The sequence below is a fragment of the Myxine glutinosa genome, chromosome 10 (assembly GCF_964187855.1).
Source record: "Myxine glutinosa chromosome 10, kmMyxGlut1.1, whole genome shotgun sequence".
In the NCBI taxonomy this organism is placed as follows: domain Eukaryota; kingdom Metazoa; phylum Chordata; class Myxini; order Myxiniformes; family Myxinidae; genus Myxine; species Myxine glutinosa.
This window is the reverse complement of record NC_136270.1, coordinates 106,213,798-106,238,761: the sequence shown is the minus strand read 5'-3', so window position 1 is coordinate 106,238,761 and position 24,964 is coordinate 106,213,798. Positions and strand designations below refer to the sequence as shown.

General features: G+C 46.7%; 1 protein-coding gene across 1 annotated transcript in view; it reads right to left on the bottom strand.

The window, feature by feature from the left end:
- Positions 1 to 339: 339 nt before the first annotated feature.
- The window catches only part of LOC137433887 (leucine-rich repeat-containing protein 14B-like), a 69,227-nt gene continuing 44,602 nt past the window's right edge, over positions 340 to 24,964 (bottom strand). The window contains exons 4-5 of the mRNA XM_068126339.2: positions 8,526 to 8,815; positions 340 to 3,321 (exon numbers count right to left, since the gene is read on the bottom strand). Of these exons, the coding sequence (XP_067982440.2) occupies positions 2,939 to 3,321; positions 8,526 to 8,815 (673 nt within the window). The 3' untranslated portion in view covers positions 340 to 2,938. The remainder of the gene's footprint in view (positions 3,322 to 8,525; positions 8,816 to 24,964) is intronic.

Genomic DNA, 24,964 nt, shown 5'->3' with positions numbered 1-24,964 from the left:
CACACGTTATTGATGCAAAGATCGCTAGAGGTCTTCTCAGAACAATGACTGTACGTTAGAAAACATAAACGTCATCCACACTGTCCGTGATGGACCTATAGCTCCATACTTAAATTGAGGTGAAAATATGCCTAAAATTCCCAAAAAATTTCACCTTAAATTATTCAGAATAAAATATTGAAAACGGCATGATTGTTATGTTTTTATGTGACCATAATATCACTTCTCCAGAAAATATAGCAATATCATGGGTATATTACACTGTTTTGACGACAACAAACTTGTAATGTGCGAGGTTGTAAAAAAACGGGGGGGGTGCTTAACTTAATTCTTTGTGTATATATATGACAAGTCCTGATGGAATTTATAAAATTTAAACGATAAATACAAGGGCTGGCCCTGGAGGAAAGCACGTGCTCACTCGCCTCCGATATGTCTAGCCTGGGTTTGAATCTCGACCCAACTATGAACATGAATAGTCACCTGGTGTTTCACCTGGAGGACGATGCATCAATCAATCAATCATCAATGTGATCAATCAAGTTTATTTTTTCTTGACTACCCTCAAGCATGAGAATGGCGACCTGTCCATGACTGATGTTTCAGCAAATGACTCTTTCCAACTTACATGTCCACATCATGGAAATGTCCAAATTATATGACAATGGATCGTTGCCATTTTCTTCTTCATTCTGGATCTCCTCATGCAAAGCTATGAGTTGGAAACACATTGTGTTGCCTTCATTTTTCATTGTGTTTCCACTCCAGCATTTGTATGATTACAGTGAGATGTTAATCACCAGTTTTCTGAAACGAGACCAGTAATCAAAATATCTATTATTACTTTTGGGGCTGTCAGGAGAGCTCAGCAATAGAGCAATCAATGTCCTTCTTCAGATCCACTCTTCCTCTCCATCTGCTGTTGGTGGAAGTTCCTTCTTCATCTGTTCAATTATATCCTTCCCCTCCAGGGCTTTAAGTTGGCAGTCCACCACCACCTCAGGCCACCCCCTCCCTACACCTGATAACCCTCCCCTACCTGTCCCCATTTACTTGCAGGTTACATTGTTTCCTTCCCTATCCCCACTTGCTCCTGTTCCATCATCTCCGTCCCACTTCTCCACTGTCAGTTTATTACCTTTTACCATGTATCATCCACTGAGCCTGGTGTTGGCTTAACGGTTAAGGTGGCTGGCTTAAAATCCCAGGGTCTTGAGTTCAAGTCCCTGTCGTGCTGTTGAATTAATACCAAGTGGGTCAACTCGGCCTTCTGAGGTTGGCAAAATGAGTACCAGCCAGCGGGTAAGTGGGTAAGGAAGCATTTCAGCACAGCTGTGCCCCCAGAAAAGGATGCAACCAACAACCACAGGCTGTATACAAATGAATAAACATGAAAGACGTCATGCAGAGCACGATAATTGCCAAATCCACTCCCCTCCCTGCCCCGATAAAAAGTTGCCTTGGATACATCAAATTGTCCATTGCATTAAGATTAAAATTGACAATCTTAATCATAGCTCAGGTCAATCGGGTTAAAATTGATTCTTTTTCAGATGAAATTGATGATTTTAGAAGTTTGACCTTGAGTTGACCTTTGACCTAATGACCTCAAAATATAGTTGGTTTCCCAATTCAGTGATGCACTATGCAATTGCTGTTTAATTTCCAAGTGAATAGGATGAAAATTGAAGATGGTTAAGATGGAAATTGATGATTGTAGAAGTTTGACCTTGATTTGACCTTTGACCTAATGACCTCAAAATATAGTTGGTTTCCCAATTCAGTGATGCACTATGCAATTGCTGTTTAATTTCCAAGTGAATAGGATGAAAATTGAAGATGCTTAAGATGAAAATTGATGATTGTAGAAGTTTGACCTTGATTTGACCTTTGACCTAATGACCTCAAAATATAGTTGTTTCCCAATTCAGTGATGCACTATGCAATTGCTGTTTAATTTCCAAGTGAATAGGATGAAAATTGAAGATGCTTAAGATGAAAATTGATGATTGTAGAAGTTTGACCTTGATTTGACCTTTGACCTAATGACCTCAAAATATAGTTTGTTTCCCAATTCCGTGAGGCAGTATGAAATTGCTGTTTAATTTCAAGTCAAACAGATGAAAATTGATAATTTTTCAGATGAAAATTGATGATTTTAGAAGTTTGACCTTGAGTTGACCTTTGACCTAATTACCTCAAAAAAATAGTTGCTTCCCAATTCAGTGATGCACTATGCAATTGCTGTTTAATTCCCAAGTTAATAGGATGAAAATTGAAGATTTTAAAGATGAAAATTGACGATTGTAGAAGTTTGACCTTGGGTTGACCTTTTGACTTCAAAAGTAGTCGGTTTCCCAATTCACTGAGACACTATGCAATTGCTGTTTAATTTCCAAGTCCATCGGATGAAAAATGACGATTTTAGAAATCTGACCTCAACATGACCTTTGACCTCAAAATCAATAGGCTTCTCAGTTCAATTGTGACTACCTCTACAACTTGGTAAAGTTTCATGATGATCGGTTGTGACGAGACAAACAGACAGAATAATGCACAAGACCAAACAACATACTTCAAAAATCTTCGATTTTGCAATAAAATATATCACCTCACTTTTCCATGCTTGGCGGTGACTTTACGATGTTAAGGGGATCCCATTAAGCCTGGTGTTGGCTTAGCGGTTAGGGTGCCGGCTTGGGATCCTAGGATCTCGAGTTTGAGTCCCTGTCGTGCGGTCGAAATAACACCAGGTGGGTTCATTCAGCCTGTCATCCTTCAGAGGTCGGGAAAATGAGTACCAGGGATACTGCATCAGCGGCACAGCCGCACTTCCAGAAAATGATGCAACCAGCAGCCATAGGCTGCATACGAAACAACAGCACCAACCTCACTCTTCTACAATACTAGATTTTGTACACAAAAACACTGCATTATATTAGTAGTCGGTTAAACTATCCAAATAACTCTTTATAGAGTCGCTTAAACTTTGCAGTAGTGCCGACCTGAGCTCTCCCCAAGTTTCCTTCATGTCAAAGTCAATCTCTCCACCACCCTGCAGACCAGCCTCCAGGTGCAGATCTGATCGCCCAGCCTGAGCTACAATGTTGTTCAACTGAGAGTGTAACAACGCGACGCGCACTCCATCTGGCTGTCCGGTCGTGGCCTGCTGAGGGCTTGTACTGTTGGGATTTAGAGGATTTTCCACCTGAGATGGGAAACAATCTGGAGGAATATGGTATTCCAAACGTTGCAGAGCAGGCAGGTGGGATGCCATCCAGGACACCAAACACTTGAGGCCATTCGATGAAAATATGTTTCCTGCATATAAACAGAAGTTAACAAATTCACAAACGTGAACAGTTTACCTCCTTACGCAGGTCTTTATGTAGCGTTATCATTTTCAAACTTTGTTACAAAAACTTTACAAACCAAGTAATATAGCACAAGGACATTCATTTTCTGAGTAACACTGCATTGCCTGCTCAGGAACAGATGAAAAAGTACACATAGCAGGATTATTACCTGCCTGAATAATAATAACTAGCCGAAACCCCTGGAACATCCACGGAAGGGAGGATGTGATGTATGGATAGAGTGTACCATTATGGATGGCATAGGGGATTTGCTTGTCCGAGTAAGAGTTAGGAAGAAAGATGAGAATGAAGAGTGCGTATATGAACAACGATCGCCGACACCGGCACAAATGCATGCTCTGGATAGTCCACTCAGTGGACGGCTTGCTTTCGCCTTCGCCTGTCCAATCAGAGGACGGCTTGCTTCGCCTTCGCCCAGCAGATGCCAATAAGATGGCGTCGTATCGGCAGTTAATCGGATGCTTTTGGGCCCCAAAGTCGACTAATTCAGATTTTTCGAGTATGGCTGTACGTGATAAACAAAGAGCGCGGTTCGTAGATCGTAAATCCATTAGTGCCGTGGGCATCAGGTCACTGGGTGCGGCGTAAAAGGGATAACAAAGTCGAGTCCTTACGCTATTATTATATAGACTAGCCGAAACCCGTGGAACATCCACGGAAGGGAGGATGTGGTGTATGGATAGAGTGTACCATTATGGATGGCATAGGGAAGCGCTCATGGGATTTGCTTCTTCCGTTAAGCTCCAATTTTTTCTCTTTAAGTTAAGTCCAATCAGTCCTCTCTGCTCGAAGTGCTCAGGCCATGCCTTCCCGCTCTCATACTTTTATTGCCGTTCGGTGTAGAAAGGGATTGTCATATCGTTCGTCTGTTTCAGCTCGTTATCTTTAAGCTTCCTTACGTCTCGCCACCTGCTACACCTCTCTGAGTTACGAGGATTTATGCAACGCACCCCGAGTATCGCAACGTCACTCCATTTAACTTTATTAAAATGACGATAAAGACGTTTCCTTATATATCCTAATTTAAAATGTTCAAGGGAATAAAAAGACCATTTGGTTCACACCACCCATGTTCACACCACTCGACTGTCAAATCAGCGGAAGGCTCGCTTCGCCTTCGCCCAGCAGACGCCAATACGATGGCGTCGTAAGATGGCATCGTATCGGCAGTTAATCGAATGCTTTTGGGCCCCAACGTCGGCTAATTCAGATTTTTCGAGTATGGCTGTACATGATAAACAAAGAGCGCGGTTCGTAGATCGTAAATCCATGAGTGCCGTGGGCATCGGGTCACTGAGTGCGGCGTAAAAGGGATAACAAAGTCGAGTCCTTACGCTATTATTATATAGATAACAACAAAGAGCAATCAGAGATTGCAGACCCTCACCATGATGTGTTTTCAGTGGTTTTTAAGGCTTTTGTGTGAAAAACAAATATGGCGGCCGAACCACGTGACCGATGACATCATTATTTTTTTCCTAAACTAATTTATTCCTAGATTATGCTCAAGAAATTTCATCTTGATCGGATGAAGTTTTGTACTTGTCGAATTATGACGTCATAATGGAGGCACCTATGACATAATCATTAGCATATTTTATTCCCCATGGAGAGTTCTTTACAATGAGCAATTTCTCAATTTTTTCTATGCGGCTCTTTCAGAGATATAGAGGTGCAAGGTTTTTTGATTTTTCCAAGATGGCGGCCGAACTACGTGACCTATGACGTCATAATTATCATTAAGAAATTATGGAGTTGCACCTATGGTGGAAACTTCCTGTCAATCGGACCAACGGTTGCCGAGAAAATCATATTTATTCTGCGCGGCCAACCAGACAAACAAAGAGACAAACGGACTCAAATGCAATACCCTCTCCTCCTAGTCAGGGCCCTTAGGGATATTTTGGGGCCGTTTGGTTCAAATTCTTCCAAAAGCACCAAATTTGGCCCAGATGTTGCCCATGCCATACTCTTTCGATTTTTGACGGGCGCCAAGACGGGCGCCCCCCCCCCCGGGCCCCCGGGGGCCACATATTGGCGAAATACTAAATGGCCGCCACCCGGTTTAGAGGAAAATCAGTTAAATAACCAAAAGGGTTGGAATCATGTATGATACCACTTTTCAGGGGTTTTCGAGGTCGAGGAATCCAATTATGATGTTATTTTGATGATTCGAGGTCAAGGTCAACCCTCAAGGTCATCTTAAAGGTCATTTTTGAGTCAAACATGTCGGTTTTTGAGTTTTTTGTCAAGATTTACGCGAGGTTCACCATTTTATGTTTCTGGGTTGGGTAATGAACTCTGACCTTATTTTTGACAATTAGAGGAAATATTTACATGTCCATTTCCTAATTTTCGGGCATATGCAGTTCATCAGTCTAATTACAAAGGTACGGATTTTGATGTTTTATGAACTGTATGCCATATCCTTGTGTTTAATTTTTGTGCGATCATGATCCGGGTTCATGTATACATGATTGTATACACGTCATAAATATGACGTCATAGGTCATGTGACCTGGCGGCCATATTGGATTTTATGAAAACCTTAAAAATGGATCCCTGCCTTCATTTTTCGATCGATCCATTTTGAACTTTGACCACTTATAGTACGCCATGTGATTGGATGCATATCCTAATTATGACGTCATAGGTCAGGTGACATGGTGGGATGGACCAGTATGGTCCCCGGATCATACCGCCCTTGGCGCCCGTCAAAAATTGAAAGAGTATGGCATGGGCAACATCTGCGCCAAATTTGATGCTTTTGGAAGAATTTGAACCAAAATATCCCTAAGGGCCCTGACTATATATCCTGCGAGGGTAATAATAACAAGAAAGACGTCATGCAGAGCACGATATTTGCAAAATCCACCCACCTCCCTCCCCTGAAAAAAGATGCCATGGATACAACAAATTGTCCATTGTACTAGATTAAAATTGACAATCTTAATCAAAGCTCGGGTCAATAGGATAAAAATTGATTTTTCAGATGAAAATTGATGATTTTACGAGTTTGACCTTGAGTTGACCTTTGACATTTTGATTTTAAAAATAGTTTCCCAATTCTGCGGGGCACTGTGCAATTGCTGTTTAATTTTCAATCCATCGGATGAAAAATGACGATGTTAGAAATTTGACCTCAAGATGACCGTTGACCTTTAACCTCAAAATCAATAGGCTTCTCAGTCGTGACTACCTCTACAACTTCGTAAAGTTTCATGACGATCGGTTTAGAATTGTGACCTGTGGGCGTTTGACATGTACAAACAGACAGACAGATAGACAGAATAACGCACAAAACCAACCAATATACTTGAAAAATCTTCGATTTTGCAAGTATTAATAATTATTAGTAATAATAATAATGCAAGCATCACACAGTATTAAGCAATAAAATAAGGATGGAAAGTGAATCTTCTTAAATATAAAGTAGAGCGAAGTCGATGGTGCGCCATCGACTATCCATTAGGCTACTGATACCCCTGAAATGTAGCCTGTTTTCAAAATCCTATATTGTTAAAGATTCATTAGTACTGGATAATGGTACAAGGGGTCCTCACTTTACGTGTCCAAGATACGTTCCAGAAAAACTGCATTTGCACCAAAACAACATTGGGCGGGGATTTTTTTGCCCATAAAAATTGGTGTAATTGGGGGGGGGGGGGGGGGAGATACGTTCCAACACTTAGTTTACGTCTTCTACAACACAACTCAACAAGCCCATAGCAATCGAAAATCGAAAAAACGGATCCGAATCCGGATCTTCACCGAAATTGAATCGATTCTTCCTTGTCACACACACAACCTGTCCAAGTTTCGTCCAAATCCATCCATAACTTTTTGAGATATCCTGCTATGTATCGTTTTTGGCCCTTTCTCCCAATCGGGAAGAATCACTTATAAAAATTCTACTAGCCGGATCCGAATCCAGATCTTCACCAAAATCTAATCATTTCGTCCTTGTGACATACGCTACATCTCTGCCAAATTTCGTCCGAATCCGTCCACAACCTTTTGAGATATTTTGTTCACAAACAAACAAACAAGGGTGAAAACATAACCTCCATCCACCTTTGGTGGCGGAGGTAACAAGAAGGACACTGGTAGAGAGCATACGTCTGCCAGGCTGAACAGTTTATGGTTTGTCTTGCATGCCACGCGTCACGTCGTGCTGTATGCATGGCCCTCGTCGCCATTCTCTAAAATAGCTGGAACAGTCGTACAGAGGGAGGGAGGGAGAGGAGGAGAGAGAGGGAGAGAGGGAGAGAGAGAGAGGGGGGAGAGAGAGAGAGAGAGGGTGGGAGAGAGAGGGGGGAGAGAGAGAGAGAGGGTGGGAGAGAGAGGGAGTGAGAGAGAGAGGGGGAAAGAGAGAGAGAGAGGGAGAGAGAGAGAGGGAGAGAGAGAGAGGGAGAGAGAGAGAGAGGGGGCAGAGAGTGAGAGAGGGGGGGGGGAGAGAGAGAGAGGAAGAGGGAGAGAGATGGAGGGAAAGAGAGAGGGGGAAAGAGAAAGAGAGAGAGAGAGAGAGAGAGAGAGAGAGAGGTGGGGAAAGAGAGAGAGAGGTGGGGAAAGAGAGAGAGAGAGAGAGAGAGGGGGGGAAGAGAGAGAGAGAGAGGAGGGGGGGGGGAAGACAGAGAGAGAGAGAGAGAGAGAGGGGGGGGAAGAGAGAGAGGTAGAGAGAGAGAGAGAGGGGGAGGGAAAGAGAGGACGCAGTGCATTGTGGGTGGAACGCTGGGAAGCTGGTATGCAAAGCATTGTGGGGTGTAACACCTGGGAAATTATCTTCTGTCCCATTGTACGTTAGTGCAGGGAATTATTGTTGGATGTACAATGGTAATGTTTCTCACTAACTTGTGGACTTGAATGCGAAACGACGGATAGCAGGGATTCCCTGTATTCGCCTTTGCCGATTTAAATTCATTAAACGTATTAAGGGTAACGGACCGAGGTAGGTGCAGCAATGTGGAATAACGTCAGGAGAAATACATTGTGCTGAACAACAAAAAACAAATAATAATTTTCTAGTACTTGGCCAAATGAATATAAAAACAAGTTATGTTGTGAAATAAGAGGTGAAAAAATATGGTATGGTATGGATAACGCCCTTGGATTATGTTCTGAATATATTTGTATGTACACCATGAATACCAGTTAAACTGAAGTGCTTGAGCTGCGTATGTCCCCTCAGTGAAGCAAGTAGAAGGGTCATCTCTCCATCACCCAAATCACAATCTTCAAGCCTGAGGCTCTCCAGCAGAGGACCCGTCCGTCGAATCATCCGATATACAGCCGTGGGGGACAATTGTCCAAGGGGATGGCTGCTAAAGTCCAGCTTTTGGAGGCCAGTGACTATCGGAGCTTGGGCCAACCACCTCAGATCTGCAGAACTCAGGCCACATCCACTGAAGTCCAACGTCGACAAGGAGCAAACCATTCCACTGGTGGTAGGATCAGATGTACAGATTATTCATATTAATATGACTATTTTCACAGGTTAAGGACAAACCATTCATTTGTCGGTTTCACTGGAAACAAAGGAACAGCAACAAGCATTCTGAGTATTGCGCTGCAATACATGTCCCCTACCAAAGTTCAAAGTGCCATAACTTTGTCAAAAATGATCGAATATGCAAATTTATGCACGGTTGATGCTGGTTTTCAAACTTGATCTGAGGTATGCTGAGATACGTGTGTCACGCCTCGCCTCGTTGATAAGCCTGCAAGGTCGCTCCGTGGAGCGGCCTGCACGCATTGCACTGTGTGAATTATATAATTACCAACTCATGGTCTGAGGTACTCGCGATTCAAGAGATATCCTTATTTTATTTTTATTTTTTTCGTTTCGTTAACGATATCTGCCAAACCACGTGCCCTATCGCAAATTCCAAAAGGACATTTTAGTAGACTGACATGCTGAACAGATCTGTGAAGTTTCCCCTCGATTGGATAAAAAAAATGAGGGAGGGGCTCGGTTTTAAGGGTTCATGCTTAGAAACGTCATAACTCTGAAACCATGTGATGCATGACGTCATGCTCGGTGACTTTTTTGTTCGTCATGGGTATGCGATTCTGCCTGCAAAGTTTGGCCTCGATCTGTTCAGCCGTTGCAGAAAAAAGGGGTTTTCGTGTTTTCACGAAAAACAATATGGCGGCCGAACCACGTGACCTGTGACGTCATAATTACCATTAAAATATTCTACAGACCGAGTCCCCCCTACGGTGAAAATTTGATCTCAATCGGTCCTATTATTGCAGAGAAAATGGTTTTTAAAGAAAATTATAACTTAAAATGGCACTGAGATAAGGATCATCAGAATTATCAGAATTACCAAAGTTCAAAGTGCCATAACTTTGTTAATGATCGAAACGTCGTGAAGTTCGAACTTGATCTGTAACTTATCATGAGGAAACCATGTACCAAGTTTGAAATCATTAGCATTAAGCGTTTAGAAAAAAAAGTCCGGAAAGCTGTTCTTTGCGTGACGGACTGACGAACGGACAGACTGACGGACTGACGGAGGACGGCGTGCAAACCTATAGTCCCCTCCGGTGTACACTGAAATATCTGCGATCACAAAGTGATTGCCAAGGATTGCCTCCCCCGGTTTACGCTTGGCGATTGCTCGCAACTTACCCTTGGTCGCCCGCAACTTACAATCCAATGATGCCATATTTTGTTTGGCCCCCCCACATGACCTTGACCTTCAACATTTAAAGATTTTAGAGCATAAATTAAGAAAATATGTCCACAAAACTTATCATGAAAATTGGAGGAAAATTACTCAAGTTATAATAAAAAAGGTGTTTTTTGTTCATTCGGTCACAATCTGAAAAAAGGTGTAGGTCAAGGACACTAACCAGGTGCACAATTTCAATGAAAGTACAATATTATGGTAGTTATTGTCCAGAAAGCAAAGATATTTTCTTCTGCAACAACACCGTGGATGACATATTGGATGGCCAAGCGGTCTTTGAGATCCCACATTGGCAAAATTGAGTGACGGCAAAAAAATACGTTTTTTTTCAGACCGCCATTGACCTTCCACTTCAATTGGGTATGTGACATTGGGTAATTGGAATTAGGTAATTGGGAGAGGTTGGGTATGTGACAACTGCCATCTGCTTGGAAATCAGCCAACATCACCGCTTTGCACAAAAAAGGTGCAAAAACAGATCCTAGCAACTACAGACCAATCAGCCTTCTCCCAATTATCAGCAAAGTCATGGAATCCATCATTGCTTCTGATATGAAATCTTTCCTCTTCTCCAATGGCTTGATCTCTGATCATCAATTTGGTTTCAGACCAGGTCACTCTACTCTGGACATGCTGCTTCTGCTGTCTCAACAATGGATGGAGGTCCTCAATGCCAAACAGGAAATTAGAGCTGTCTCCCTCGACATATCACGTGCCTTCGACACGGTCTGGCACCCCGCTCTGCTCACCAAACTCTCCTCCTTTGGTATCCATGGAAATCTCCACGCATGGCTGGCGGACTTCCTCTCTAGTCGTCGTCAACGTGTGGCCCTGAATGGGTTTCTCTCATCTCCTCTTCCTGTTCAGGCTGGAGTTCCCCAAGGCAGTGTTCTGGGCCCCGTGCTTTTTCTGGTCTTCATCAATGATCTCTCTGACTCTCTCGAAAATCCTCTCTATCTCTTTGCTGATGACTCCACTCTCTGCCGCTCCATTCCTCTTCCCTCAGATCGGCAGTCTGCTGCCTCCTCACTCTCTGAAGACCTGGACAAAATCACAGACTGGTCAAACAAGTGGAACATGTCTTTCAATCCTGACAAATCTCACACTCTTACTATGTCTCTCCGAAAAGCTCGACTGGACAACCCTCCCATCTACTTTCTCAACAATCCTCTCCAAGAAGTTCTGTCACTCAAGATTTTGGGTCTCACTATCTGCCATGATCTTTCTTGGGAAAACCACATTTCCAAGCTGGCCTCCAAAGCCAGTCGCCGACTGGGCATCCTCCGTCGTGCGAAGTCCTTCCTCGGCACACCTGAGCTCCTCACCACATACAAGGCTTTCATCCGCAGCTCAATGGAATACTGTTCTCCCCTATGGGCCGGTGCTCCTGCCTCACACCTAGCTCGGCTTCACGCTGTTGAAACCAAAGCTTTCAGAATTATTGGAATCTCCCGCGATGAAGCTATCTCTGAGGGCCTTTCACTCACTCACCGCAGGCAGGTAGGTGGTCTTTCTGTCTTCTACCGACTCCTCTCCGGCCTTGCACCCCCAGCTCTCTCTGTGCTCTGTCCCCCAAATATTCCTACAGGTCGCACAAGATCTGCCAGCAACCCTCTGATGGTTAAACTGCCGAAATCTCGGCTCTCCGCTCACCTTCACTCTTTCATTCCTCTTTTCTCCCGCCTCTGGAACAAACTCCCTCACTCCCTTCAATCCCACTCCTCCCTCCAGGTCTTTAAAACAGCTGTTCACCACCATCTCTTATCTTCCCCCATCCAAAACCTTGATCTTTTCTACCCCCGCTAATTCACCCCAGATCCACCTTGTTTGAAATTCCAACTTCTTTCCTGGAAGTCCTGGCAGTGTCCATATGTTTTATACCTCTCCCACTGCCCCCTTCCCACGCCCCCCCCCCCCCCCCGAAAGCCCTCGCCCTCTCTCAGATCTCTCGATGTCTCCATGTCTCTCGGTCCCTGCTCTCAAATGTTGTGTTTGTGTCCTTCCCCCTCTCTCCCCATCTTGTCTACCGCTCCCTATGTTATATGTTTTATGTGTCGGTTTGTCTTTCTGTGTGATTAATGTTCGCTCTTTCACGAGCCTCGATCTTGTATACAAAAAAAAAAAAAAAAAAAAAAAAAAAAAAAGGACTAATCGATTTTGGTGAAGATCTGAATATGGATTCGGATACGAAAATTATTTAATTTTTAAGTGATTCTTCACCATTGAGAGATAGGGCTAGTCCAGTCATTCTAGCGAAATTTACCCCTAACCCACCACTAATTGCAAGAGAAAAAAAATGATATTTTTCTGAAACCTGTCGATCCTCTGAACAAATACATAAAATTATACTCAATTATAATGAGTGGATCATACTGTTGCGAATATGGAATTTGGCCTCCATATCCGCTTGTAAATATTCCCCTATTTTCTCCAATACTCCCCAACTTTCCCCAATCCCCCATTCCCTAGTCCCATTGCATGTAAATAACAATCAGTAGAGCCGACCTTCCCCTTATTCCCCCATTAAATGTCGTGCCCAGGTCCACCGCACCACACGTAGACAACTTTCGGACATCTTCCTAGTTATTCTTATTCTATGTCAGTTAAGGCCTCGTCTCCATTAATTATGACTCTTCGTTGCACCAGAATGTGATTATATGGCATCAGTAGTGAGTTTAGGACCTTTCCCATACCTCCTTCCATCTTCTTCCCCAACAATTACAACAACAACAGAGGAGATGGCGGCGGAGCGGGGGAGGATGCGTCCTCACACCGGCTCGATTAGCGCCATAGACCATGCGCTCCACGGGGTTACCACGAAGGGGCTCCTTGTCAGCTCCTCGTCAAGGGCGGAGCCTGGTAAACCCCCCCGCACGCACCCAATGAGAAGCAACGTGCCGATTCCACGAGGCGGAGCTAACGAGCCGAGGGCGTGTCACTCCCCGCCGGATATACGCGGCCCCGCGCCGGATGTGACGGGAGATGCGCACCCAGCTTGGAGAAGGAAAGCCACCTGCGAGCGCTGAGTCAGATGCGCACCCAGCTTGGAGAAGGAAAGCCACCTGCGAGCGCTGAGTCAGATGCGCACCCAGCTTGGAGAAGGAAAGCCACCTGCGAGCGCTGAGTCAGATGCGCCCCCAGCTTGAGCAGACAAGACGCCATCCGAGCGCTGCGACCTCCCTGCATCTTTGGACCGGACCGGACCGTACCGTACTGGACCCTGCTTTGAGCCAAGAGTGCACCTTGAGCCATCGATACCCGCTGTCCTTTTCATCAACCCCCGTGTGAGTCAGCCTTGTCCCGTTTGTCTGTCGTCTGTCCGGGGTTAATATAAGAGTGTGTCTAAGTGCCTGTCTTTCTGTGATTATAACTCTAGCCCCTGTAATCTGACCTTTCCGTACGAATATAATCTCCTCCGGAGGTCTTGAGAACTGAACCCTTGGTGTCGTATTGTGTTATTGTAATCCAGCCGGGTGTCTTCTTTTTCTTATTGAGCCAGCATCGCGCGACTTCGTCAACGTCGAGTATAGTCGGGTAATTTGTGCGGACACGACGGCCATTCCGCTCGGCCCACTTTAACATCAAAGTCGTGTCTGTAACAATTGGTGTCGAGGAGTGAGATTCGAACCCGGGACTAAATTTATTAGGCCCAAATTGGTAACAAGTAGAATCGATTCGGAGCGCGTTTCCCGCGCGAAATTATAACGGCGAAATTTGTATTTGTTTTACGAAACTCGAATTTGGCAAGTCGCGCTATGGCGGATCAACACGGCTGGGGTCCGGTAGGGGAGAGTGAGGCAGGGTCGGTCCAGGACCAAATTGAGGGACATGAGGGACATGAGGAGAGCGAAACAGCGAGGGTAGCAGGCACGCAAAATGGCGCCTCGCAAGAGCGCGCGGTAGCCGAGCCCGCTGTATCAACGGGCTTTAACATGCAGCCGATTGACATACAGGCCCTCATTGCGCAGCTACAGGCAGCTGTACAGATGAGTATGGGGAGCCAAATTGAGCGATTGAGTGAGCAAATGGGGGTAATGAGGGACGAAGCGAGGGGTACCAGTGAGAAGTTAGACAATAATTTTGAGGGGTTAGACAACGGGATAAAAGAGGTGAAACATGGGTTAACGGGGGTAGAAAATAGAATGGCTGCCCAGGAGAATCAGATAGAGGGAGTGAAAAATGGGTTAGAGGGGTTAGAAAACAGTATGGAAGGCAAATTGAGGGACATGAGGGACCAAGCGGAAAGGGAAGTTAAACAAATGGAGCAGCAGATAGAGGGGGTCAGAATGGGGGTAGAAACCAAACTGGATGCTCACAGGGAGGAAATGGAGCAGATGAGGGTGGCATCTGGGCAGGAGATGCAAGTGATGGGAGAGGAGATCAGAAGAGGAGTGAGTGAGGAGGTCGGAGGAGTGCGCGAGGAGGTGAGGCACTGTAAGGAGCGCATGGAGAAAGAGGTGAGAAAGGGGACTGTAAAATTGCAAGGGGGCATAGAGGACCTGACGCAGGAGGTGGAGCAGCTGACGGTGGGACAGACGGAGTTAGTGGAGCAGGTTCAAAGGAACACTGCGGTATTAGGAGGTTTAAAGGCGACACAGAAAGAACTAAAAGATGACTTGGTAGCGACGAAGAGGGAATGTCAGATGGTACGTGAGGGACTGACAACGAGGTTGGACGAGGTGATAGAGGTAATGGAGACGAAGGACCGGCAGGTGAGGACGCACATGGAAACGGTCAAGGTAGCCTTGGAGGACGAGCTTGAGGAGACGTACCGGGGAATAAAAGAGGTGAGGCACAAATTAGAAGAAGTGGAAGAAGGGGTGAGCGAAATTAAGAAGCGACGGAGAGGGGATAAGAAAGAGATAAAAGAGGAGATAAAAGAATTGGTCCAAAGTCTGTGTTTGGATCGTGATGATGTGCTCATTAACCGGATGAGGGATTCGCAGGTGATGGAGGAGAAGCGAAGAGGAAGAGGACCCGGTGTAAGTGGTGACCAATATGGTCGTGCGTATGATGCGCCAGGGGATTTAAGAAGCTTGGGGATTGGTTTGGATCCGGGTGTTCGTGAAAGGCCGTTGGTGAAGTGTGCGACAGGTCTGGTGTGCGAAAATGGAGGTGTGCAAGAAAGTCCGACTCTGGGGTGTGTGAGGAAAAAGTGCGTGCCAAGGAGTGAGTGTGCTGGCGAGAGTGAGTCGGTCGTAGCGCGTGTGCGAGGGAGCACATGGAAGCGTGGTGTGGTGAGTGTTACAGAGGGTGTGACGGGAGAGTGTGCGCAGGAGTGTGCGCGAGAAAGGTGTGTGACGGACAGGTGCATGAGGAAAGAGTGCGCTGTCAGAAGTAAGGAAGAGTGTCCACCTGTGGTGAGTGTTACAGAGGGTGTAACGGGAGAGTGTGCGCGAGAAAGGTGTGTGACGGACAGGTGCATGAGGAAAGAGTGCGCTGTCAGAAGTAAGGAAGAGTGTCCACCTGTGGTGAGTGTTACAGAGGGTGTAACGGGAGAGTGTGCGCGAGAAAGGTGTGTGACGGACAGGTGCACGAGGAAGGAGTGCGCTGTCAAGAGTAAGGGTGAGTGCGCTGTCAAGAATGGAGGTGAGAGTAGTGAGAGTGACATGGAGCGTGAGTTAGTTGTGACAGGTGAGAGAGGATGTACACCTGGGATGGAAGGATGCACACCTGGAATGGTAGAGCGTGAGTGGGAATGCACGCTGGAGTTGGTGGTGAGGCACGTGGTTGGGTGTGTGAATGAGGGCACACCTGTGATTGTCACAGAGGAGGTGACAGAGGAGGGGGCGCGAAGAGGTGTTTTGGTGAGGTGTGCTACCAACGAATGTGTGCCAAAGTGTTCGGTGGTCAGGTGTGTGACCAAGGCTGTGAGTGGAATGGGTGTGCCTGGGTGTGTAAGGAACGGTACGAGGAGCATGGAAACGGCTGGATGTGTGAGCAAGGAACGGGCTGCGGGGTGTAAGCGTCCAGGTGAAGCATCGACGTTACACAGGTTAAAGGTTAGGTCGACTTTTAGCCGAAGCGGGCCCTCGGTGCGTGCCGGGTTTCGCGTGCCGCGAGAACCAGCGGGGATCCGAGCCACGGCGGGTTCGAAAGGACCGCCGTGCGCGACCCACGCTGGGCCTCGCTTTGAACGGCCGCGTCCGTGCTCCAATAAGCGGAGCAGGCAGCCCGATAGAAAGAGTCGTCATGGCGACCACTTTTTGTTGAGGCAGTCCGGCAGGTCGAGATCGGGACATTGGATGGCTCCACGCCGAGATGGTGCGTGGGATCTCGGCCCGGGTAAGCCCCCGTCCCTGCACCGAGTGCCGGACGCATTCAGCCGCAGGCACAAAACAACCAGCATCCATTGCTTGGCTTTACGAAGCCGGGCTTTGGACAGGAATTGGCGCACCGAGAGGCAGTAGTGAGTAGACTGGGTGATGAGGTTAGTGTTTTGGCCCCAAAATTAGAGAAAAACAAAATTTGATGATTGGCAAGGGATTGGCAGTAGTGATTGGCAGATGATGGGCAGTGATTGGCAAATTTTTAATTTGTTGAAATTTGATGTGCAAAATTGGTAGTGAGAGACCCCCGATGTGGTGGGATGGCATCCCTGCCACCCTTCCCATGGTGGGGGCAAAGGAGCTATAGTTTATGGGGTGTATGGCAGTGAAAACTAGCCCGGGTGGGTTAGGTTATATTGATAGGGATCTAGAGAAGATGACATTAGGTAACGTTAAGATTAGTTAGTGACTGATACCTGTAGTGGGGACGCAGGTAGATTAGTATGGATGATAATGACGTGGGAGCGCAATAGTTTAAAGGGACGACTGGGAAGCGCAAGTTTCAGAAGGGAGTAGTTAGCTGAGATGATGCCGTGTTTGTGAGAATTGAACAAGTGTGATTGCACAGGTGTGCAACTGGACAGGTGTGTGGAGCAGTGTATGAGTAGTGAGTGTGTGGATCAGCGCGAATGCGCTTGGGGAGAGAAGGGTGCAGGTGGCACCAGGTGTGAGAGCACAGGTGTGCAGGTACAGGTGTGTGGAGAGAGTTGGAGTGAGTGGTACGGAGTGGTGTGCATGGTGCGAAGGTGTGGATGGGGGAAGAGTGGACCCCTTTCACGAGTACCCGGGGCGGGTAGTGTAAGTGTTAGGTAGAGGGTGCAGGTAAATTGTGGTTGGATATTGGCATTTGTGGTGCGGTTGCAGAATGGTGTTGTGAATGGGTGCATTAGTGTTGTGGAAATGGCTGGGCGTGTAGCCTGTTAGTGTGTGTAGTTGGTTGAGCACTCCACCACTGTGAGGATGTCGGCCAGGTGAGGCCGCAGGTGGGCTCTGGGAGCCGGTAGAGTTGTGGATGGGGCCCGAGTATCCGGAGGACGGACCCGGGTAGCCCAGTGCCAGAGAGGGCACCGAGTGGGGAGAGTGCCAGAGGGCCTTCCCCAGGTAGTTAGGTTAGGGAAAGGAGCAGGTAAGCTCGGAGGCAACTGCAGTGGTGGAGGTGTGCAGGTGGGTAGACCCACTGGGAGAGGTACACGCCGCAGCCCAGAAATTGTGCGAGGGCACCGGGAGATGAATCGGGGGAGTGAGACCCCAAATTGAAAAGCACCACAGTTTGGCCAATGGGAATTGGTTTTTTAGAACCCATAGTGTAAGAGGGCCAATGGTTTGGCCGGAGAAAGACCCCGGGTAGTGTAAAGTTGTTAAAGTCATTTAGGAAATAGTTAGGATTGATGAACCTGTCGCACCATACGCAGCCACTTACCTGTGGTGATGATGATGACTCCACACCTGTGTTTTCTTTGTTTGTTGCAGGAAATGAGATTGCTGTGTGGATTTGTGAGACGCATCACGACGTGGATGAGACATTGGGGTGATTCCATCTCTCCCTCCCTAGGAGGGACTGATGTTGAATTGGTAATGGCAAATTTTGATGTTGAGTTGAAAATGGCAAATTTTGATGAGAGTTGAAAATGGCAAATTTGATTGGTTAGGAGGGAGAGAAGACGAATTTGGTATATGGGAGGAACGGGGAAGACAGTAGGGATGTTTGTTGATTTGTAAAGTAGATGTTTATGGGTAGTGTTGTGTTGTGTGGATACAGTAAGGGGTAAGGGAGGGGCCATGTAGGTTACCTGGTGGGGGGGGGGCGTACGATAGGAACGTACCTGTCTCACCTGGTTCCCATGTGCCCCCAGTGTGCATCACCTTACATTGCGTGCACTTTTGCGCCCTTACCACCTTACTCACTTGTTTCTTCTTTTGTCTCCCACCTCCGAGGATCTGGCTTTGGGGTAGAGAGAGAGGAGAGAGAGGTGCTGGCTGCGCAGTTGTGGGCCTGCACTTTCGCTGTTTGCTGCCGGGATCGATACACCATATGGACCGCAATGTTTGTGGCCACCCACAATGGACCGCAGTTCGTTTGCGGCCAAGCACCACCCGGGGATGGACCTATGGGTCAACGTGGCACCTATGCCATACAGGTGAACCACTTTTAGTTACCACCAAGTGCACCACAAGAAGAGCAAGAGACACCTGCAGGGTTAGGGGTTGTCGAATTTATTTTTATACCAATGAACAATGGTGACTGCACCGGATGGTGCTGACTGTGTGGTGGGGTGGTGCTTTTGATGCTGGGAAAGGGTGCTCTGCACGTTATTAAAGGCCGTCGGCCACAGAGCACTCGTGGGTTGGTGTATCGATGTTGGCAAGCGCGCTCTCTCTATGCATAACATCTGCATGTGTTCCTCCAAAAACAGGTCCTGGATCGTAGTGTAAATAGCAGCGTAGTCTTGTAAATAATGCTCCCTACCGGCTGTATGTTTAGTTTGAGAATTCTTTCCGGATTCGGTTATCCTGTGGGTGTGTTTCTGTGAGGAGAAGGGTGCAACGTCGCAGGGGGACATATTTACTCATTTGTGAATATCTGTAAAACTGTCGCACTCAGGGTAGAGTTAATAGTAGAGGGAACTACATTGCGTGCCACACTAAAGTAGGTAAAAATTTATCGGGTCGGGACGCCCCGAGGGTAGAGAAGGGTGCAATGTTGCGAATATGGAATTTGGCCTCCATATCCGCTTGTAAATATTCCCCTATTTTCTCCAATACTCCCCAACTTTCCCCAATCCCCCATTCCCTAGTCCCATTGCATGTAAATAACAATCAGTAGAGCCGACCTTCCCCTTATTCCCCCATTAAATGTCGTGCCCAGGTCCACCGCACCACACGTAGACAACTTTCGGACATCTTCCTAGTTATTCTTATTCTATGTCAGTTAAGGCCTCGTCTCCATTAATTATGACTCTTCGTTGCACCAGAATGTGATTATATGGCATCAGTAGTGAGTTTAGGACCTTTCCCATACCTCCTTCCATCTTCTTCCCCAACAATTACAACAACAACAGAGGAGATGGCGGCGGAGCGGGGGAGGATGCGTCCTCACACCGGCTCGATTAGCGCCATAGACCATGCGCTCCACGGGGTTACCACGAAGGGGCTCCTTGTCAGCTCCTCGTCAAGGGCGGAGCCTGGTAAACCCCCCCGCACGCACCCAATGAGAAGCAACGTGCCGATTCCACGAGGCGGAGCTAACGAGCCGAGGGCGTGTCACTCCCCGCCGGATATACGCGGCCCCGCGCCGGATGTGACGGGAGATGCGCACCCAGCTTGGAGAAGGAAAGCCACCTGCGAGCGCTGAGTCAGATGCGCACCCAGCTTGGAGAAGGAAAGCCACCTGCGAGCGCTGAGTCAGATGCGCACCCAGCTTGGAGAAGGAAAGCCACCTGCGAGCGCTGAGTCAGATGCGCCCCCAGCTTGAGCAGACAAGACGCCATCCGAGCGCTGCGACCTCCCCGCATCTTTGGACCGGACCGGACCGTACCGTACTGGACCCTGCTTTGAGCCAAGAGTGCACCTTGAGCCATCGATACCCGCTGTCCTTTTCATCAACCCCCGTGTGAGTCAGCCTTGTCCCGTTTGTCTGTCGTCTGTCCGGGGTTAATATAAGAGTGTGTCTAAGTGCCTGTCTTTCTGTGATTATAACTCTAGCCCCTGTAATCTGACCTTTCCGTACGAATATAATCTCCTCCGGAGGTCTTGAGAACTGAACCCTTGGTGTCGTATTGTGTTATTGTAATCCAGCCGGGTGTCTTCTTTTTCTTATTGAGCCAGCATCGCGCGACTTCGTCAACGTCGAGTATAGTCGGGTAATTTGTGCGGACACGACGGCCATTCCGCTCGGCCCACTTTAACATCAAAGTCGTGTCTGTAACAATACTTTATTTTCAGATTGAACGAGAGCCGTGAACGAGAGGTGGTGACGCTTGCAGTGAGAGATTTGATCAGTGTGCTGAGGACAGTTAAACGCTGTGGTCATTGTGAATGTAAGTCGTATTATATTTAATTTATGATTGTTTAAGGTTTTATTTCTATTTTTAAAAGCAGTTTTTAAACATTTAATTTTATAATAAACATGTTCAAATTTTGTATTTTTATGAACCTATACATTTATAGTAGGACAACACAGGGAATAAAATGTAATCCTAAGTTCCCTCTCTTTTCAGCAACATGGGTGATATCGACTGTGTCTTCTGTAAGAAACCCCTCTCCAGTGATCCAACCAGTACACTGACGGATAAAGGTTGTACGAGGATCGAAGAAGCTGGACGTGAGCGTGGTGAAGAAGTCCAAGTCTATCCAGGACAGGCAGTTCATACAGATTGTCGTAGGGTGTTCTGCAATGTGAGAGACATTGAACTTTCTCTGAAGCGAAAACGTGTTTCGTCTGAGGCAGACAAAGGGAGGTGCCTTCGTTCAATGGATTCAGCGTTTGACTACAGAACTCAGTGTCTTTTCTGTGGTAATCCTGACAAGTACCAGGGGAGGAAAAAGGACCATATGTTGATCCAGGTTAAGACATTCGACTTCCAAAATCATGTGTCTGCTGACTGTGAAAATCGATCTGACAACTGGTCGGGTACTGTGAGGAGCAGAATGGCATTTGTTGGCGATCTACACGCAGCAGATGCGGTATACCATAAGGTGTGCAGTGTTAACTTTCATACAAAGAAACAGATACCACTCAAATTCCAATCGGAAGAGGCGTCTTCATCAAAAAAGCAGAAGCTTGGTCGACCCAAGGACCAGATCAGACATGAAGGGTTCCTGAAGGTGGAAAAGTACCTTGAGGAAAATGATGAGGATCTAACCACAATTAGTGATTTAATTGGGAAAATGGAGGACTTCCTAGTAGACACTGGCTGTGATGCATATGGTTTTTCATACATGAAGGATAACCTTTTCAATCACTTTGGTGATAAGATCATAATTGCAGACATTAATGGAAAATCAAATGTTGTGACATTTAGGGGTGTGGCATCGTCGATTCTTCATGACTTCTATCGTCAGCAAAAGGAAAGGGACCCTGAAACAGAAAAGTTGCGCCTGATCAAGACAGCTGCTGATCTCATTAGAAGTGACATAAAAGAGGTATCTCAAAATAAGGACATTTACCCGACTACTCTTGATATGTCCACTGTCAATGCTGCAACCAAGTTCCTACCTGAGTCACTAAAGCTCTTGCTCGAAATGCTGTTTGTGGGGAAAGGAAAAGACTTTAAAATCTGTTCACTGGGACAGGCGATCATGCAAGCCGCGAGGCCTAGGATCCTTCAAGCTCCACTGTTGGTGGGTCTTGGAATCCAAATGCACTTCCATTTTGGTTCTCGATTTCTCATAGACACGCTCTTTGCACATGGGTATAGTTGTTCATACACGGAGGTGCAAACGTATGAGTGCAGCGCAGCGCAGCAGTCACGGGTGGAACAGACATCCCTGGTTTTACCCTTGGACATTTCATCCAATATGTGGCGGACAATGTTGACCATGACATCTGCACATTAAATGGGAGAAACACATTCCATGGTATGGGCATTATTGCGAGTGTGACCCCGAAAACAGTCCGGACACTTCAGATTGCCCGTAGAGCTGTCTCGGCAGAGGACATCGCGCAAGTGGGGCGAATCAATATACGACCTTTCACATCAGCATGTGGAGGAATGCAGTCCTTTCTCTACAAGAAGCTTCCAGCCTGTACCGACTTGAGACAAATCAGCTCAAATGTTGACCTCCTCTGGAAGGTTTCGCTTACTGTTCGATCACCTCGGCCCTCTTGGACAGGAATGATGCAGATGGTACACAAGGGAGAACATCCGGGTGAGGCATCAATAATGTTTCTGCCCATGATTGATCTCAGTCCAAGTGACTTGGACTGCATCAACTCCACACTGCATTTCGTTTGTGAACATGCGCAGAGATATGGTGTAACCCCGATACTGACATTTGATCAGCCACTTTGGTGGAAAGCTCTCACCATAGTCAAGAGCGAGCCAGCGGACAGCAAACTTCACTCGATTGTTCTAAGACTAGGAGGATTCCATACACTCATGAGTTTTCTTGGGTGTATTGGCCACCTGATGTCTGGTACTGGATTCAAAGAGCTTCTGGAAGTTGCATATGCCAGCAACACTACAACCCACATGATGAGTGGCAAAGCCGTGTCTAGAGCTATACGTGGACATCTACTCGTTGATGCAGCACTCAATGCAAAACTTGCTTCGAAGGTATTTCAGATGAACCTCCCAAGTGATGGAGACAGCGAGCGTACAGTTCCAGCAGAGCTCAATGATGCAGGCGACTTGTTTGACGGTCTGCTGTCGGGTGACCAAGCAGTGTCAGACATCGAGTCATCGAAGGTGATGGAGGTCATTGGAGACAAAATCAATCAGGTGATTGATACAATAAGGCATCAACGGACAGCGAGACTGTGGTTACAATACATGGAAATGGTGAACATTATCCGTTTTTTTCTGAAATCTGAAAGAACAGGGGATTGGATGCTTCACTTGCATATCCTGCGCGCCATGCTTCCATATCTTGCAGCTTCCGGACACAGACACTACACAAAGTGCCTGCACATATATCTGCAACTGATGACCGAGTTACCAAAGGACCATCCAGAAGTACATCAGAAATTTCTCCAAGGATTCCAAGTTGTCCGATGGAGCGACAGATACTGGGCTGGTCTGTCTACAGATTTAGTCATCGAACAAGTACTTATGAGAAGTCTGAAGACATCAGGTGGTCTGACCAGGGGACGAGGGATGACAGAGACACAACGCTCAGTCTGGGTCATGGCTAGTCCTTTCTTTGCAGAGGTGAACAACGCCCTCCAACACCTCACTGATGTGATGTATGTGACAAGTGAACAGCACAAGGATCTATCAAAGTCTAGACAGAAGAATGATGTAGCTGATACCCAGGAAATGCTTGAGTTTCTTCATGAGAGGGATCCCTTTCAAGACGACGATACTCTTCACAACATTTTCACTGGTATAGTTGCCCAGACAACGGTAAATGTTGATGAGGCGAAAACTGTGGGAGAAAGGCTCTTGGGCCAGATGAGTGGTAAACGTGTGCTTGAATACAGCTTCAAGAAGAAGGGTCAAGCCATAACTATGGACTCAGAGTCTGCAATGACGACACCAGACGGAGACATCAATATCGACCCTCAGTTACTCTTCCTGAGACTTGTGATCGCTGGCACTGAAGTAGGAGACTTATCCAAAGCACTCCTTTGTGAGTTATGCACATATCCTCCATCTTTGTTCGAGACCAAATATGCCTTGCTGTCCACCAATAAGCCAGCGTTAGCCTCAGCAATCAAATCCTTGGCACCTGCCGATACTGCACAACCGTCCGATATACAATACGTACTCGATGGCGGTGCCCTATTGCAGCACATACCGTGGCAGTTAGGTGAACAGTACAAGGATATTCTTGACCGCTACCTGAAATATGTTAGTAGGCATTACGGGCATGCTATCGTCGTGTTTGATGGCTATCGTGAAGGTCCCTCAACGAAAGACTGTGCCCATCAGAAAAGGGGTGAGCGACCATCAGTGAAGGTATCTTTTTCTCAAATCATGACGCTTTCTGTCAAGAAGGAAGAGTTTCTTCAGAACAAGGAGAACAAGCAACAATTCATAGACATTCTTGGTAAGAAACTGGAAGAATCTCATTGTGAAGTGCTTCATGTGAGTGGGGATGCGGACCTACTCATAGCAACAACTGCAGTTTGCAGCTCTTCAAAATCCAACACTGTTCTTGTTGGCGAAGACACTGACTTGTTGATACTACTGTGCTACTATTTTCGCAAGAATACTGCGCACACTCTCTACTTAATGTCGGAGCCGAAAAAGGGTTCATTGAATCCAAGACAATACTTGGACATTGGCAAAGTCAGAGAGGCTCTGGGTGATACTGTCTGTGAAAACATTCTCTTCATCCATGCGTACCTGGGATGCGACACGACATCAAGGGTCTTTGGGATCGGCAAAGGCACTGGACTCAAACTGTTCAAGGACAATGAAATGTTCCAGCAAGAAGCCCTACTTTTCGGCAATAAAGAGTCAACACAGGATGAGGTCATTGCTGCAGGAGACAGAGCAATGGTTTGTGTGTACGGAGGCAAACCATCAGACAATTTGAACGAATTGAGGGTAGCAAAATTTCATGCTAAGGTGACAACAAACAAAACATCGTTGCACCCACGGGTACTTCCGCCCACGAGCTCAGCTTCCAAATATCACAGCCTACGGGTATTCCAACAGGTTCAGGAGTGGAAAGGACACAAACTCAACCCGCTTGACTGGGGATGGAGGATCATGGACACCAGGATGATCCCTATGCATTCTGACCTCGCTGCAGCACCAGACTATCTCCTAAAGCTGGTTAGGTGTTCTTGCAAGGGTGGTTGCAGTGATAAACGTTGTGGTTGTCGGAAACTTGGGCTGCCTTGCACATTTGCATGTGGGGAGTGCAGAGGTATTTGTGCAAATGCAGACGAATC